The 12,626-nt window shown below is 37.7% G+C and overlaps 1 protein-coding gene across 1 annotated transcript; it reads left to right on the top strand.

Annotated features, from left to right (window-relative positions):
- The first annotated feature begins 11,056 nt into the window (after window positions 1-11,056).
- On the top strand, window positions 11,057-12,211 carry LOC141694298 (uncharacterized). Its single transcript, XM_074499213.1, has one exon. It carries the CDS (start codon window positions 11,057-11,059, stop codon window positions 12,209-12,211), a length of 1,155 nt encoding a protein of 384 aa, XP_074355314.1.
- The last annotated feature ends 415 nt before the right edge of the window (window positions 12,212-12,626 follow it).

The raw sequence follows: 12,626 nt of genomic DNA, 5'->3' as shown, positions 1-12,626 counted from the left end.
GGAGTAAAACTGATTTAATGAAGTAAATCAGTCCCCAGAATATTTAGAAAATGTCTGAATATTATTATTTAAATAATATTCCCATAAAAAAATAATCTTTATAAAATAATTGAAGTAGAAGTATTAAAACTTATACTTGAAATGAATAGCAAATAATCAAAGATATACTTATACGAAAGTAATATCTTTATTTGAATAATCAAAAATAAGTTTGATTATCGACACCTTATTCTTTAATAAAATAAAGAATATATCTCAGCAAATAATCGGAGTCATAGATCCTCAAATGAATATTCAAATAATATTCAATAAATAAAATAAGCTGAGTCATAATACCTCGAATGAATATTATAAATAATATTCATTAAATAAAAGAAAGGAGTCATACATCCTCAAATGAATATTCAAATAATATTCAATAAATAAAATTAGCTGAGTCATAATACCTCGAATGAATATTATAAATAATATTCATTAAATAAAATAAAGGAGTCATACATCCTCAAATGAATATTCAAATAATATTCAATAATAAAATGAAGTTTAAAGTTATCGAATAAACCTTATTCGATTAATAGTTTGGAAAACTATAACCATATATATATATAAATATATATATATCCATATCCATATAAAATCTACTCGGGATCCTCGACTCCCGGTTTTAGAAAATATTTTCACCCTTGGGTCCCTATACTAAGGGTATATGCAAGATACAACTACCCTCTAGCATAGGTATTATCAAATAAACCAACAGATATATATCTCAAGAATATAAAACAGGCATGCATATATACCATATCACATGCTACAATATATCGCAACATTTGCTAAATAACAATCATGCAATATCACAAGATAATGCATATACATACATTTACATCACAACAACAGTGTATCGGATAGAATACTTGCCTGAGCGACTTGGGGGTGAGAAAGGCTCGGGACGAGTCTGGCAACCTATAAACAACAAGTAAGTTGGAATTAAACCAAAATCACTTGTAAGTCTATGCTTTAACTAACTTAGACTCTAATGCTAGTTTTACGCTCACCGATACGCTTAAGTCACTCGGGTACCCTCGGCTCCACCATTTTTAATAACTTGACCTTTACGAGTTTTAACGCGATTCCTTCGCGAATGACTTACCAACTGCCTAACACACTTACCATAAATGTTTCACACATTAATTAATCCTTTTTGGTCTTTAACCTACATTCCAAAGTAAGGCGAGGGAAAAAGTTTCGTTCGTGAAACACCGTTACTTGAAACGGTCGTTTCTCCTAAACCGTAAATCGGAATCGGACGAACTACATATCAAAACGAAGCTCGTAACATGAGCTATCTAAACATGGCAGTGGTCACAATCTAGCAGGGGGTTCTCGGGTCCTAATGCTATGCACAAAAACAGTCCAAAGAAAATCGGACATTACGACGGCTATGTTTACGCGATTTCCCATTTTTAAAACTACCCACAATCATCACAAACCATCCTCAAATCCACACACATCAAACACCCATCCTTACCACATCATAACAATCCCAAACAATTCAATATTACTCATTCATACATATGCTTAACCTAACTTTAATCATGCTTTAAGTTTCTTTAAATCAAAACCACTAAATTATCATTTCATTTCACCACCATTCCAAATCTCAACTCTAAACATAACAACAAGATACCATAACATCTTACTCATCAAAATCACTTTATAATATATATGAACCTAGGGTTTGAAAGTGGTATACCTTCCTTGGATTGGTGGGTGAAGCTAGGAAGCCTTAATAAGCTTGGAGTAGTCTTAAGAAAGCTTGGATCTTCAAGAAAACAAGAAAAAAAACTCAAGTTAAAACTTGAAAACACTATTCATTGTCTTCTCCAATGATTAAATCAAGAAGCTAGAGAAAGAATTTGTGGCTTAAACTTATGATATAGCCATTACTAAGCATAAAGAAGGTTAGGGAATTTTCTTACCAATTAAGGATGCTTTGATCTTGATTTTGGAAATTCTAAGCCTTGCAAAAAGAAGAAAGCCGAGAGCAAACAATGAAGAACAAGGCCTTGGTTGATTTTTTGATTTTGATGAAATGATTTGCTAGTTGGTTGACTTGGTTTTGTTTTTGATTTAGCAAATTACCACCTTGCCCTTGAATTTGTGTGGTCTTAAATCAACCACACTTCCTTCCTTCCATGTCATGCTTATGTCACCCCTATGATGTCATCCTCCCTTCCTTGTCTCCTTTCTATTGGTTGGATGACATCACTCCCCTTAAACCCTTTGATTAACTCCCTAATCGTTTGCCTAATGACCGCTGATCTGTTGCACGGTTCGCTTAACTTTCGTTCTCGTTTATCGTTTGAAGGATCATACCCGGGATCTTATTACTTAGGTTCCCTTGACCTTTCTCAATACATTATATTCCTTTTTATGATCCTCTATTATAATCCTTTAATTTAAATCCTTTTTATCCTGTTACCTTATACTCAATTCTCTCCGTATCTTGTGGATTTCCGGGAAAAACCAAAGTGTTCGGAATTGGGTTCTGACGATATTTACATACACTTATATACTTCATATAGTACTAATAAAATCCCAGAATATCCATAACAGAACCCCTACATAGTGTGGCGTGAAAAGTTTTCTCATTCAGCTAAAACACTATTCACAAGGGTTACAAAAAGTTGAAAATTTTTGGGGTTATTACAGTGGACAAGGCCAAGGTGGGAGTCATTGAAAATCTTCCCCCACCTAATTCTGTGAAAGGAATCCGTAGTTTTCTCGGTCATGCGGGTTTTTATCGGCGATTCATCAAGGACTTTTCAAAGATATCTAAGCCGTTGTGCAATTTGCTTGAGAAAGATGTGCTTTTCAAATTTGATGATGAATGTTTGGCAGCATTCGAGACTCTCAAGAAGAGTTTGATCACTGCACCAGTTATTACAGCACCAGATTGGACAGAACCGTTTGAGATGATGTGTGATGCGAGTGATTATGCGGTAGGTGCAGTTCTGGGACAGCGCAAGAAAAACCTCTTCCATGTGGTCTACTATGCGAGTAAGACTTTAAATGGTGCCCAATTGAACTACACCACTACTGAGAAGGAGCTTTTGGCTATAGTCTTTGGTTTTGAGAAATTTCGATCTTATCTACTTGGTACGAAAGTAACAGTATTCACTGATCATGCGGCTATTCGCTATCTGGTTTACAAGAAGGATTCGAAGCCGAGACTCATTCGTTGGGTGCTTTTACTTCAGGAATTTGAGTTAGAGATCAAAGATAGAAAAGGTACTGAGAATCAAGTAGCTGACCATCTCTCTAGGTTGGAGAATCCCGATTCTACTTCACAAGATAGGACGTTAATCAATGAATCTTTTCTGGATGAGCAGTTGTTTGCAATTCAGGAGGAAGAACCATGGTTTGCAGATATTGTAAACTATCTCGTCAGCAATGTAATGCCTCATAATTTGACATCCGCTCAAAAGAAGAAGTTTCTGCATGAGGTGAAGTGGTATATGTGGGATGGACCATATTTGTTTAGGCAGGGAGCTGACCAGATCATCAGGAGATGTATCCCGTTCTGTGAGACGGAGGGGATATTACGAGACTGCCATTCCACGGTTTATGGTGGACACTATGGTGGTGAGAAGACGGCAGCTCGTATTCTACAAGCAGGTATTTTTTTGGCCTACTTTGTTCAAGGATGCTCATCAGTTTGTTTTAAGGTGTGATCGTTGCCAAAGAGTGGGAAATTTGTCAAGGAAGGATGAGATGCCATTAAATGTGATGCTTGAAGTCGAGGTCTTTGATGTTTGGGGAATCGATTTCATGGGGCCTTTTATCTCATCTTGCAATAATCAATACATCTTGCTGGCAGTCGATTATATCTCAAAATGGGTAGAAGTTAAAGCTTTACCGACAAATGATGCAAAGGCAGTGCTAAATTTTCTTCATAAGTAAATTTTCACAAGGTTTGGAACACCTCGGGTAATCATAAGTGATGAAGGATCGCATTTCTGCAACCGTAAGTTCACTTCTATGATGCAGCGTTATAATGTGAATCATCGAGTAGCTACTGCCTATCATCCCCAACAAATGGTCAAGCGGAAGTGTCTAACAGAGAGATAAAGCGCATTCTAGAGAAGGTTGTTTGTCCATCAAGGAAGGATTGGTCTTTAAAGCTCGATGAAGCTGTTTGGGCTTACAGAACAGCATACAAAACTCCACTTGGTATGTCACCGTTTCAGTTGGTGTACGGTAAGGGATGTCATCTACCTGCGGAGCTTGAGCATAAGGCCTACTGGGCATTGAAGAAGTTGAACCTGGATTTAGATGCAGCTGGTAAGAAAAGAATGCTTCAGCTTAATGAACTTGATGAATTTCGACTTCAAGCGTACGAGAATAACAAAATGTATAAGGAAAAGGTGAAGAGGTGGCACGATAGGAAGCTACATCCTAAGTTATTTGAGCCAGGGCAACAAGTTCTCTTATTCAACTCTCGGCTCCGACTTTTTCCTGGGAAGTTGAAATCAAGGTGGTCTGGACCTTTTATTGTCAAAACTGTGTTTCCACATGGAGCGGTGGAAATTTTTGAGAATGATCCGGACCAAGCATTCAAGGTTAACGGTCAGCGATTGAAGCACTACTATGGGGACATGGCAAACCGAGAAGTGGTTAGTGCCATTTTATTGACTACTTGAGAAGGGTACGAAACGTCAAGCTAATGACGAAAAAGAAGCGCTGCGTGGGAGGCAACCCATGAATTGTTGTTACAGGAACCCTTAGAAGTTAATAACCTATCAAAAAACACAAAAAAAATCAGAAAATAGGGGCTGAAAAAAAAAATTCCAGTGACCCCCTGAGCGGCCGCTCAGCATTGCTGAGCGACCACTCAAGGGTCGAGTACCAGAATTTTTTTTTTTTTACAGTTCAGAGAAAAAAAAACAAAAAAAACATAAAAACAGTTTTAGCCCATAAACCCATGATTTGTTCCCACTACCCCATCATTTTAACCCTTAATTCCCAAACCCTAATCTAATCCACACCCTATATATACATACACCTATCCTACATATCTCCCACAAAACTTCCTACACTTAAACTCTCTCACAAACATCAAAAATCAGTTCTTACACACTTTTATTCACGAATCAATGGCACCCAAGAGAGCACGCACTATTGACAGCAGCAGCACAGTTCCTATTGCTGATTCATCGAGGGGTACTGCTGCAAGGCCTCGGTTAACTGACAGAGCCGCGGAGGAGGAGTACACTAGGCTGTTGGGGAAGCCGATTCTGAAGGAGAGGGGGTTTTTACCATCGGGGAGGGATGGTGAGTTGCTGCCCATGATTGCAGAGAAGGGGTGGATAGCTTTTTGTGAGTCACCAGAAGCGGTACCGATGAACGTTGTTCGCGAGTTCTACGCGAACGCGAAGGCCGAAAAGAATGGGTTTTCTGTGGTCCGAGGGCTGACGGTTGATTATCATCCTGCGGTGATTCGTCGTGTGATTGGACAGTGAGAGAGGAAGCCCGAGGAGGAGAACTGGAATGAAAAGACTGCTGAGGATTTTGACTTGGATTTGATTTGTGCGACTCTCTGTCGACCGGGCACAGTTTGGACCTTCAGGACCGGCACTAATGAGTATCGTCACTTTCCGGCGATCGCCATGAACAGGTATGCCCGTGCATGGAATGCATTTATTTGTGCTAATATTTTGCCTTCTTCGCATGCACACGAGATCACAGTTGAGAGAGCACAGTTGTTGTGGGGAATTCTGAATGAGGAGTACTATGTGGACCTTGGTGAGTTTATCTACCAAGGAATTCTGAAGTTTTTGAGGGGAGCGAAGCATATGAACATCCCTTATGCATCCATGGTTACGAAGCTATGCCAAGCAGTGGGAGTGAACTGGCCGGCTCATGAGCAGTTGCAGTTGCCGGTAGCTCCGATTGATTCTGGCACTCTGAATGGGATGCAGGAGTGGACCGGTGGTGAGCCTGAGGAGCATGGGCTGGGTTATCGTCTTCCAGGAGGGCGTCCAGCACGAGGTGCTACTATGGCTAGGCCAGGGCGTGATGAGGCTGGTTCTTCGAGAGCTCAGGAGGGTGCTGGGTTGGCTGATGCTCAGTATAGGAGGCTTTCACGGCGGATGGATGCCATGTATGAGACGCAGAGCAGGTTTGCTCAGGAGCTCACCCTTGCGTTAGGGACTGCTTTTCGGGGCCTTGGAGCTGATATCCAGTGGCCAGTTTTTGGTGAGGACTCTGCATACCCGCCGCCTGATACTCCACCCACTGAGGGTGATGATGATGATGACTCCGAGTAGGTATACCCTGTGTTCCTTTCTACTACTTTCACTGAGGACAGTGAAGATTTTAAGTTTGGGGGTGGTAGTTAAGGAATATTGTGTGTGTGTCATATAGTTGCATATTCATGATAGTTTAGTTCATATAGGTGCATAATTTATGCCATATAGTTTTTTTGTTATGAATGTCATGTAGCTCATGCATTTACCATGATCCCTTTTGCAATGATTTATCGACTGAATTGTGATATTGATGCGAGTGTAGTGATAGCATTAAAGTGATATTAAGTCGTGTAGGTTGATATGCATGCTAGAAACAATTGTAAGTCCACTAAGTCTTAGAGAATGCGTAAGGGCTAGATTGTTGTTATGATTTGGTTATTTTCAAGGTCAATCTACTTATTATGCTTAGAATTCGATTATAGGTTCTTAGTGATAAAGGCATGAAAAAGAAAAAATTTTGGAGAAAAAAAAAATGGAATTTGTTGCTAGTTGTGGCTAGGCGTCAAATGGCTAGTAGCCGGCTCGCATATGGTGCGAGTAGTCTAGGGTTGAGCAAGATGGAGCGAAACGCACTTGCTCATAAGTTATATAATGAAAAAAAAATTAATTTATGCATAATTGATCTAGAGTGGGCTCTTTGGTATTCGAGTTATTAAGTTTCTAGGGGACTTTGTGCCTAGTGACTTAAGGCTTTTAGAGTCTGGGATCCGCTAACCTAACGCTCGTTACATGGATACCATTGTATAAGTCTTTTGTGGACCTCACTCATTGCACGGTCAAATAAGCATTTGAGTTGTGAATAAAAAGCACGATTTCGTAATAAGCTCCAGTGTTCTTGTAGTGTTGTATATCACTTTGTGCCTAGAATTTTTTATTCTTTGTATAATCATTGGATTGCCTTGAGGATAGTCTAGTCATAATAATTGGTCTAGTTCCGAAGCATATCTGTTAAGCATTTGCACACACCACGTTTCTGGCTGTATGTCCGTTTGCATGAGTTTATTGATCTTAGTTGTCTAACTGCATTCGTTGAGATGTTGCAATTTGGTTGGTTAATCGTAGTAAGGGGGATCGCTGCATTTTCATATAGATTGCATTCATGCATGTTTTTTATTTGTTTTTGAGTTTATGACGCTTGAGGACAAGCATCGATTTAAGTTTGGGGGTGTGATAAGTGGCATTTTATACCACTTAGAACGTCTTAAAATGGCTTAAATTGGTGTCTTGAAATCAAGTATTTTGTGTATTTGATGCGTTTTTCTAGTGTTTATGCATTTCAGGGTATTAGTTGCATTTCGGGGGAGGAATCGTCAAGAATAAGCCTTGGCATGTATTCACCATTGCGAGAGGAAAGAAACGGGTAGATTACGGCGAAGAAACGGAGCAAAATCAGATTTTTTCCAGTAGAAGTCTGAGCGCCCGCTCAGCATTGCTGAGCGGCCGCGCAGCATTGCTGAGCGGCCGCGCAGCAACCTGAGCGCCCGCTCAGCTATGCTGAGCGGCCGCGCAGGGTCGGGGAAAAAGATAATTTATTTCAGGACTTCTACTTCTGATTGGTTTCCACTTCTATGTAATCTGAGTTTTATGGGACTATTATATAAGTAGATTTGAGACGTTTTCACAAGTGTGGATTGAAGAAGATTGTGTTTTTACGCAAGGAGCGAAGGAGATAAGGAAGAAGACCGATTTAGCACACCGCAATGAAGAGGAAGCATATCTTCATGTGATTCTTGTTTCGTTGTAACATTGGATGCTAGTTTTCTTGCTTTGAACTTATTTACTCTTGTGACGTACTCTGTTTTAATATAATTAGTTTAGTTATTATTTTCTTGTGTTTGTTTATCATGATTTCATATGAACCCATGATGACGATAAGTGCTATTATGGGCAAATCGTGATCATGGGGTTGCAACGGATTTATTATGGAATTCTTTAGTTAATTGTTTAATACTTTAGTGTGTGATGATTGTATGATATCTAGTATTGGTTGTGCGTATTCGTCTTATGTGCGTCGCGAACATATAAGATAGGGTGTTAATCTCTTGTGAAGCGACGGTGGATCTTGAGATTTAGAACTTGCTATACTAGCATAGGTTCATGTACGTTGTATATGATTAGTGGGTAACTCTAACAGTTTTATTTGCCCTATGTAATCAAAAGGAATAACTTGCGCTTAAATCGTTGTGTTGTCAATTTCTGTAGACATATAGGAACTCAACATAATTGATGACTATTCAACTTCTATCTTAATTATGGATGCTTGGTAGAATGGTATTAGTATAATGAAAGTTGGCTTTTATCAGTTTCGTGTTATTCGATTAATATCATCACTGTCACATGCTAAAGGTAATAACAATGGCTATAGAAGGAAGTAATAATGAAGTTGTGATCTCATGAGTGTTTTATTATTGATAAATTAAAGTGTTAGTTAAGTGATTAATTAAGTAGTTAATTATAGTTAATATTTAATCAACAATTTTAAGTGTTAGTATCTTAACATTGAGAAGTAATCATACATTGGTTAGTGAGTTTAATTAGACAATAATTTAGTCTGAGTCTCTGTGGGAACGAACTAGAAAGTTTTCTATATTACTTGCGAACGCGTATACTTGCGTGAATATTAGTGCATATTTTAGCCCTAACAGAATTGAGTGAGAGTGAGGAATTACTACCTGTAATGGAAGAGCATCTGATGTTGGAGGAGCCTGGGTGGCTTGAACCACTGGAGGTTGAGCTTGCTGTTCATGACCGGGAAGATTGAAAATAGGTAAGGGAATATAAGTGGCCATGAAAGCAGATACGAGTACTGGAACTTGCATGAATTTGAAAGTTGTGTCTTGACGGGTGTAAATCTTTTTGCTTACAGGAGGGGGTTTGGTTACTGCGGATTTAGCAAAAAGGGCTTTGTGCTCAGGTGTGAGAAGATGATCTGCTATAAGCATGAGAAAACGAGCATAGTAACACGAGACCCAACGATTTGTAGAATGATCACGTAAAGCAGTAGTGAGACGTCTCAAGAGAATGGGTAAAAGTAGTTTGCCAAAATTGATCCTTTAATTGAAAACAACCGCAAGACCAATATACTGCAGAGTGGAAGTGATGTTGTGAAAGTTGGATTTAGTGCAGTTGGCAAACACTTTAGAAAGAGTATCGAAGAAAATGTCCCATTCAGACACCAAATTGGATTTTGAAAGTTTGGTTAAATTGATCACCCCCTGATAGTGAATAACATGGAAAAAGTTTGAAATATCATTTTCAGAGGGCAAATTACAGAAATTGTCCATAGGAAAATTTAAAGCTTGATTGACGACTGTTTCATCAACCACATACTGTGTGTTTGCCACGGTGAATGAAAACGATTTAAAATCATCGGCCACAGTAGAGGTTGTGCAAATCAGTCTTAGCAGATCAACATTTAAAATCACATTTGATTTAATAGAAGAGCTAACAATCGAATGGTCATTTAAAAATCTAATCCATGGCTTAAATTTTTCTACATCACATTTATCTGGATTAAATAACCAACAAGATTATGCGAAATAATTTGGAAATTGAGAGCCATTTAAAAAATAATAATAAGACACACACTTTCAGAATTTTAAGAATAATATTAAGAAAATTCGAATTAATTTAATAATTCGAATTAAATTAATTATAAACGAAAAATTTAGACAGAAATGTATCTCTTTAAAATTCTTAACTCACAAACGCAGATTTGAAAAGCCAAAAGACACAAAACAGAAATTAAAATAAAAAAAATGATTTTGGGGAAATATCGAATTGAAGTAAAAGAAAAGAAAAAAAATGGGCAGCACTTCTGTAAGTATATACTTGTATGTATATATCACAGGAGTGAAGTTTTAGTTTGCTGAGTAAAAACTCGAGCAAGGAAGATAATGGAGGAAGATTTGATCTGGTTCGAATATGAGAGATAGAGAGAGAAGAGAGAAAAATAACTAAAGACTGTTGAAATTTATAACAAAAACAATAAAACTGATTGAATGACTTAACAAAACAACAAAAAAAAACTTATAAGTAGACAACCGGTATGACAATTCGGGATAGTCTTACCGTTTGTCATACCGATAGTCAGTGTTCTAAAAATCGGTCTAGGCGGCCGCCTAGGCGCCGCCTAGGCGCTAGGCGGATGGAAAACGCCCGGAGAAGTGGCTAGGCAGGATTTTAGACGTTTTTTCGAAAAGTCGGTCAACCTCGGATTAAAGCGGGTCAAAATCCGCCTAGGCGGTCCAAATCGGCCAAAAAAAATCTTTCATATGGTAAAAGAAAATGAGGGCATTATAGGTAATTCACAAAACAAAACAAATAAATATTTATTTTGAAAATAGGTAGATATTTATGAGAGTAGTTACAGAGTTACGCGATACCCAAATTAAGCTCCTGTTTCCCTAATTCTCTTCGCGAAGATAGGTAAGTTCTTCAAGTTCTCATCTCTATTTCACAAATTGATATGGTTAATTACATCCCCATTTTTAGTTTTCTTCACCAATGCTTATAATGTATTGTATAAGTATATATCTGTACCATTGTGGCTTGTAGGCTTGTATAGACTCGACGATTCGTTGATTTTTCATTCGTTATATACTTATATTTACATGGGTTAGTGTTCTTGTGTTGTTAATTGATTTGTATTTTCTTGTTGTTGCTTGTTATCCGTTATATCTTGTTAGTTGTTTTTCGACAAACAAATTAAGTTATGATTTTTGTGTTATGTTTGTGTGTATAGAAAAATGGACAATTCCTCTACACCTGCATCTAATTCAGAAGTTGTTGGTTCAGTCACCTCTTTAAAAAGAAAATCTGATGATGTTGGTTGGGAGTTCTATGAACTAGCAGTTACAAATGATCCAGAAAAAGTGAAGTGTAAACTATGCAATAGAGTGATCAGTGGAGGTGTCCATCGGCTAAAACAACATATTGCCCATATTAAAGGAAATGTGGCATCTTGTCAAAAAGCTACTCCAATTGACAAAGCAAAGTGTATGCAAGCATTACTTCATCAGAAAAAGAAAAAAGAAGAAAAGAGGGAAAAACTTCAAGAATTGCAGGAGCGTGTTAATATTTCTGAAAAAAGCTCAAATGAAGTTGAGATTCTTGAAAGTTGTACGACACCATATTCGCTCGGTCCCATGGATAGCTTTACCAGGCCAATATCTCCGGCAGATTCATTGGTTGAATCTCGCAAAAAACTGAGACAACAAAATATTAATGATGTCCTATTTAAGAAAAGGACTAGTGAGGTGCATGCGTACTTGGCACGCTGGGTGTATGAATCTGCAATACCTTTTAATGCTGTCAATAATGACGCATTTCAGCAACTTCTTGAGGCTGTGGGTCAATTTGGTCCTGGGTATATTCCGCCTACTCAATATCAACTTAGGGAGCCTCTGTTAAAGCAAGCAGTTGAGACAACTAAGGAAACAGTTAAGAAACAAGAAGAAGAGTGCAAAAAAAGTGGTTGTTCAATTATGACAGATGCATGGTCTGATAGAAAGCGGCGGAGTATAATGAACTTATGGGTTAATTGCAAACTTGGCACAACATTCTTATCTTCTATCGAGAGTTCAACTGATGCTCATACAGGAAAATATATCTTTGATTATGTGGACAAATGGATTGAAGAAGTTAGTTCAAAGAACGTTATTCAAGTAGTAACGAATAACGCGTCTAACAATATGGCAGCTGCAAAACTCTTAAATGATGCTAGCATGGCTCAAGGATGGATTGTAGAAGCAGATGAGGAAGATTTTGAATCTCAGTGGTCTACTAGCATTGTAGATGAAATATTTCGAGATCTTGATGAAGATAATTTTGAATCGGATGATGAAGAAGTTAATGCAGAATTAACATTCGAAGAAGATGAGGAAATTAATTGTCACTGGTGAATTAAATAGTAAGTATTAAACTATTAGTGTAACTTAATATTAGTTGTTGTCTATAGCCTGTAAATCTATTTTTGTTTCCCTTTGTTCTTGTTAAACTATAGACTATAGTACTGCAGTACTGTGACAATTGATATCAAAACATTATGTTCCACTTTAATCTATCTAGTAAGTTTGTTATGACTTATGTGATCAATGCTTGAATGAATGAAAAAAGGCTTGTCAAATGTTATATTTTGTAATAACATATATATAATTAATTTTATAAAATAAAAATAATATTTATATATGACCGATTAATGCTCCGATTAATCCTTCCGATTAATCCCCGATTTCCCGATTAATCGCTAGAAGGTACCCTAACCGCCCTGGGACGCCTAGCGATTTGTTGAACATTGCCGATAGTCATACAAGGCAA

This window comes from Apium graveolens, chromosome 2 (assembly GCF_009905375.1).
Source record: "Apium graveolens cultivar Ventura chromosome 2, ASM990537v1, whole genome shotgun sequence".
NCBI classification, from domain to species: Eukaryota; Viridiplantae; Streptophyta; class Magnoliopsida; order Apiales; family Apiaceae; genus Apium; species Apium graveolens.
This window is presented reverse-complemented; position numbering and strand designations above follow the sequence as displayed.

Coding starts and splice junctions, on each gene's coding strand:
- LOC141694298 (XM_074499213.1), top strand. CDS start 11,057: ATGGACAATTCCTCTACACCTGCATCTAATTCAGAAGTTGTTGGTTCA.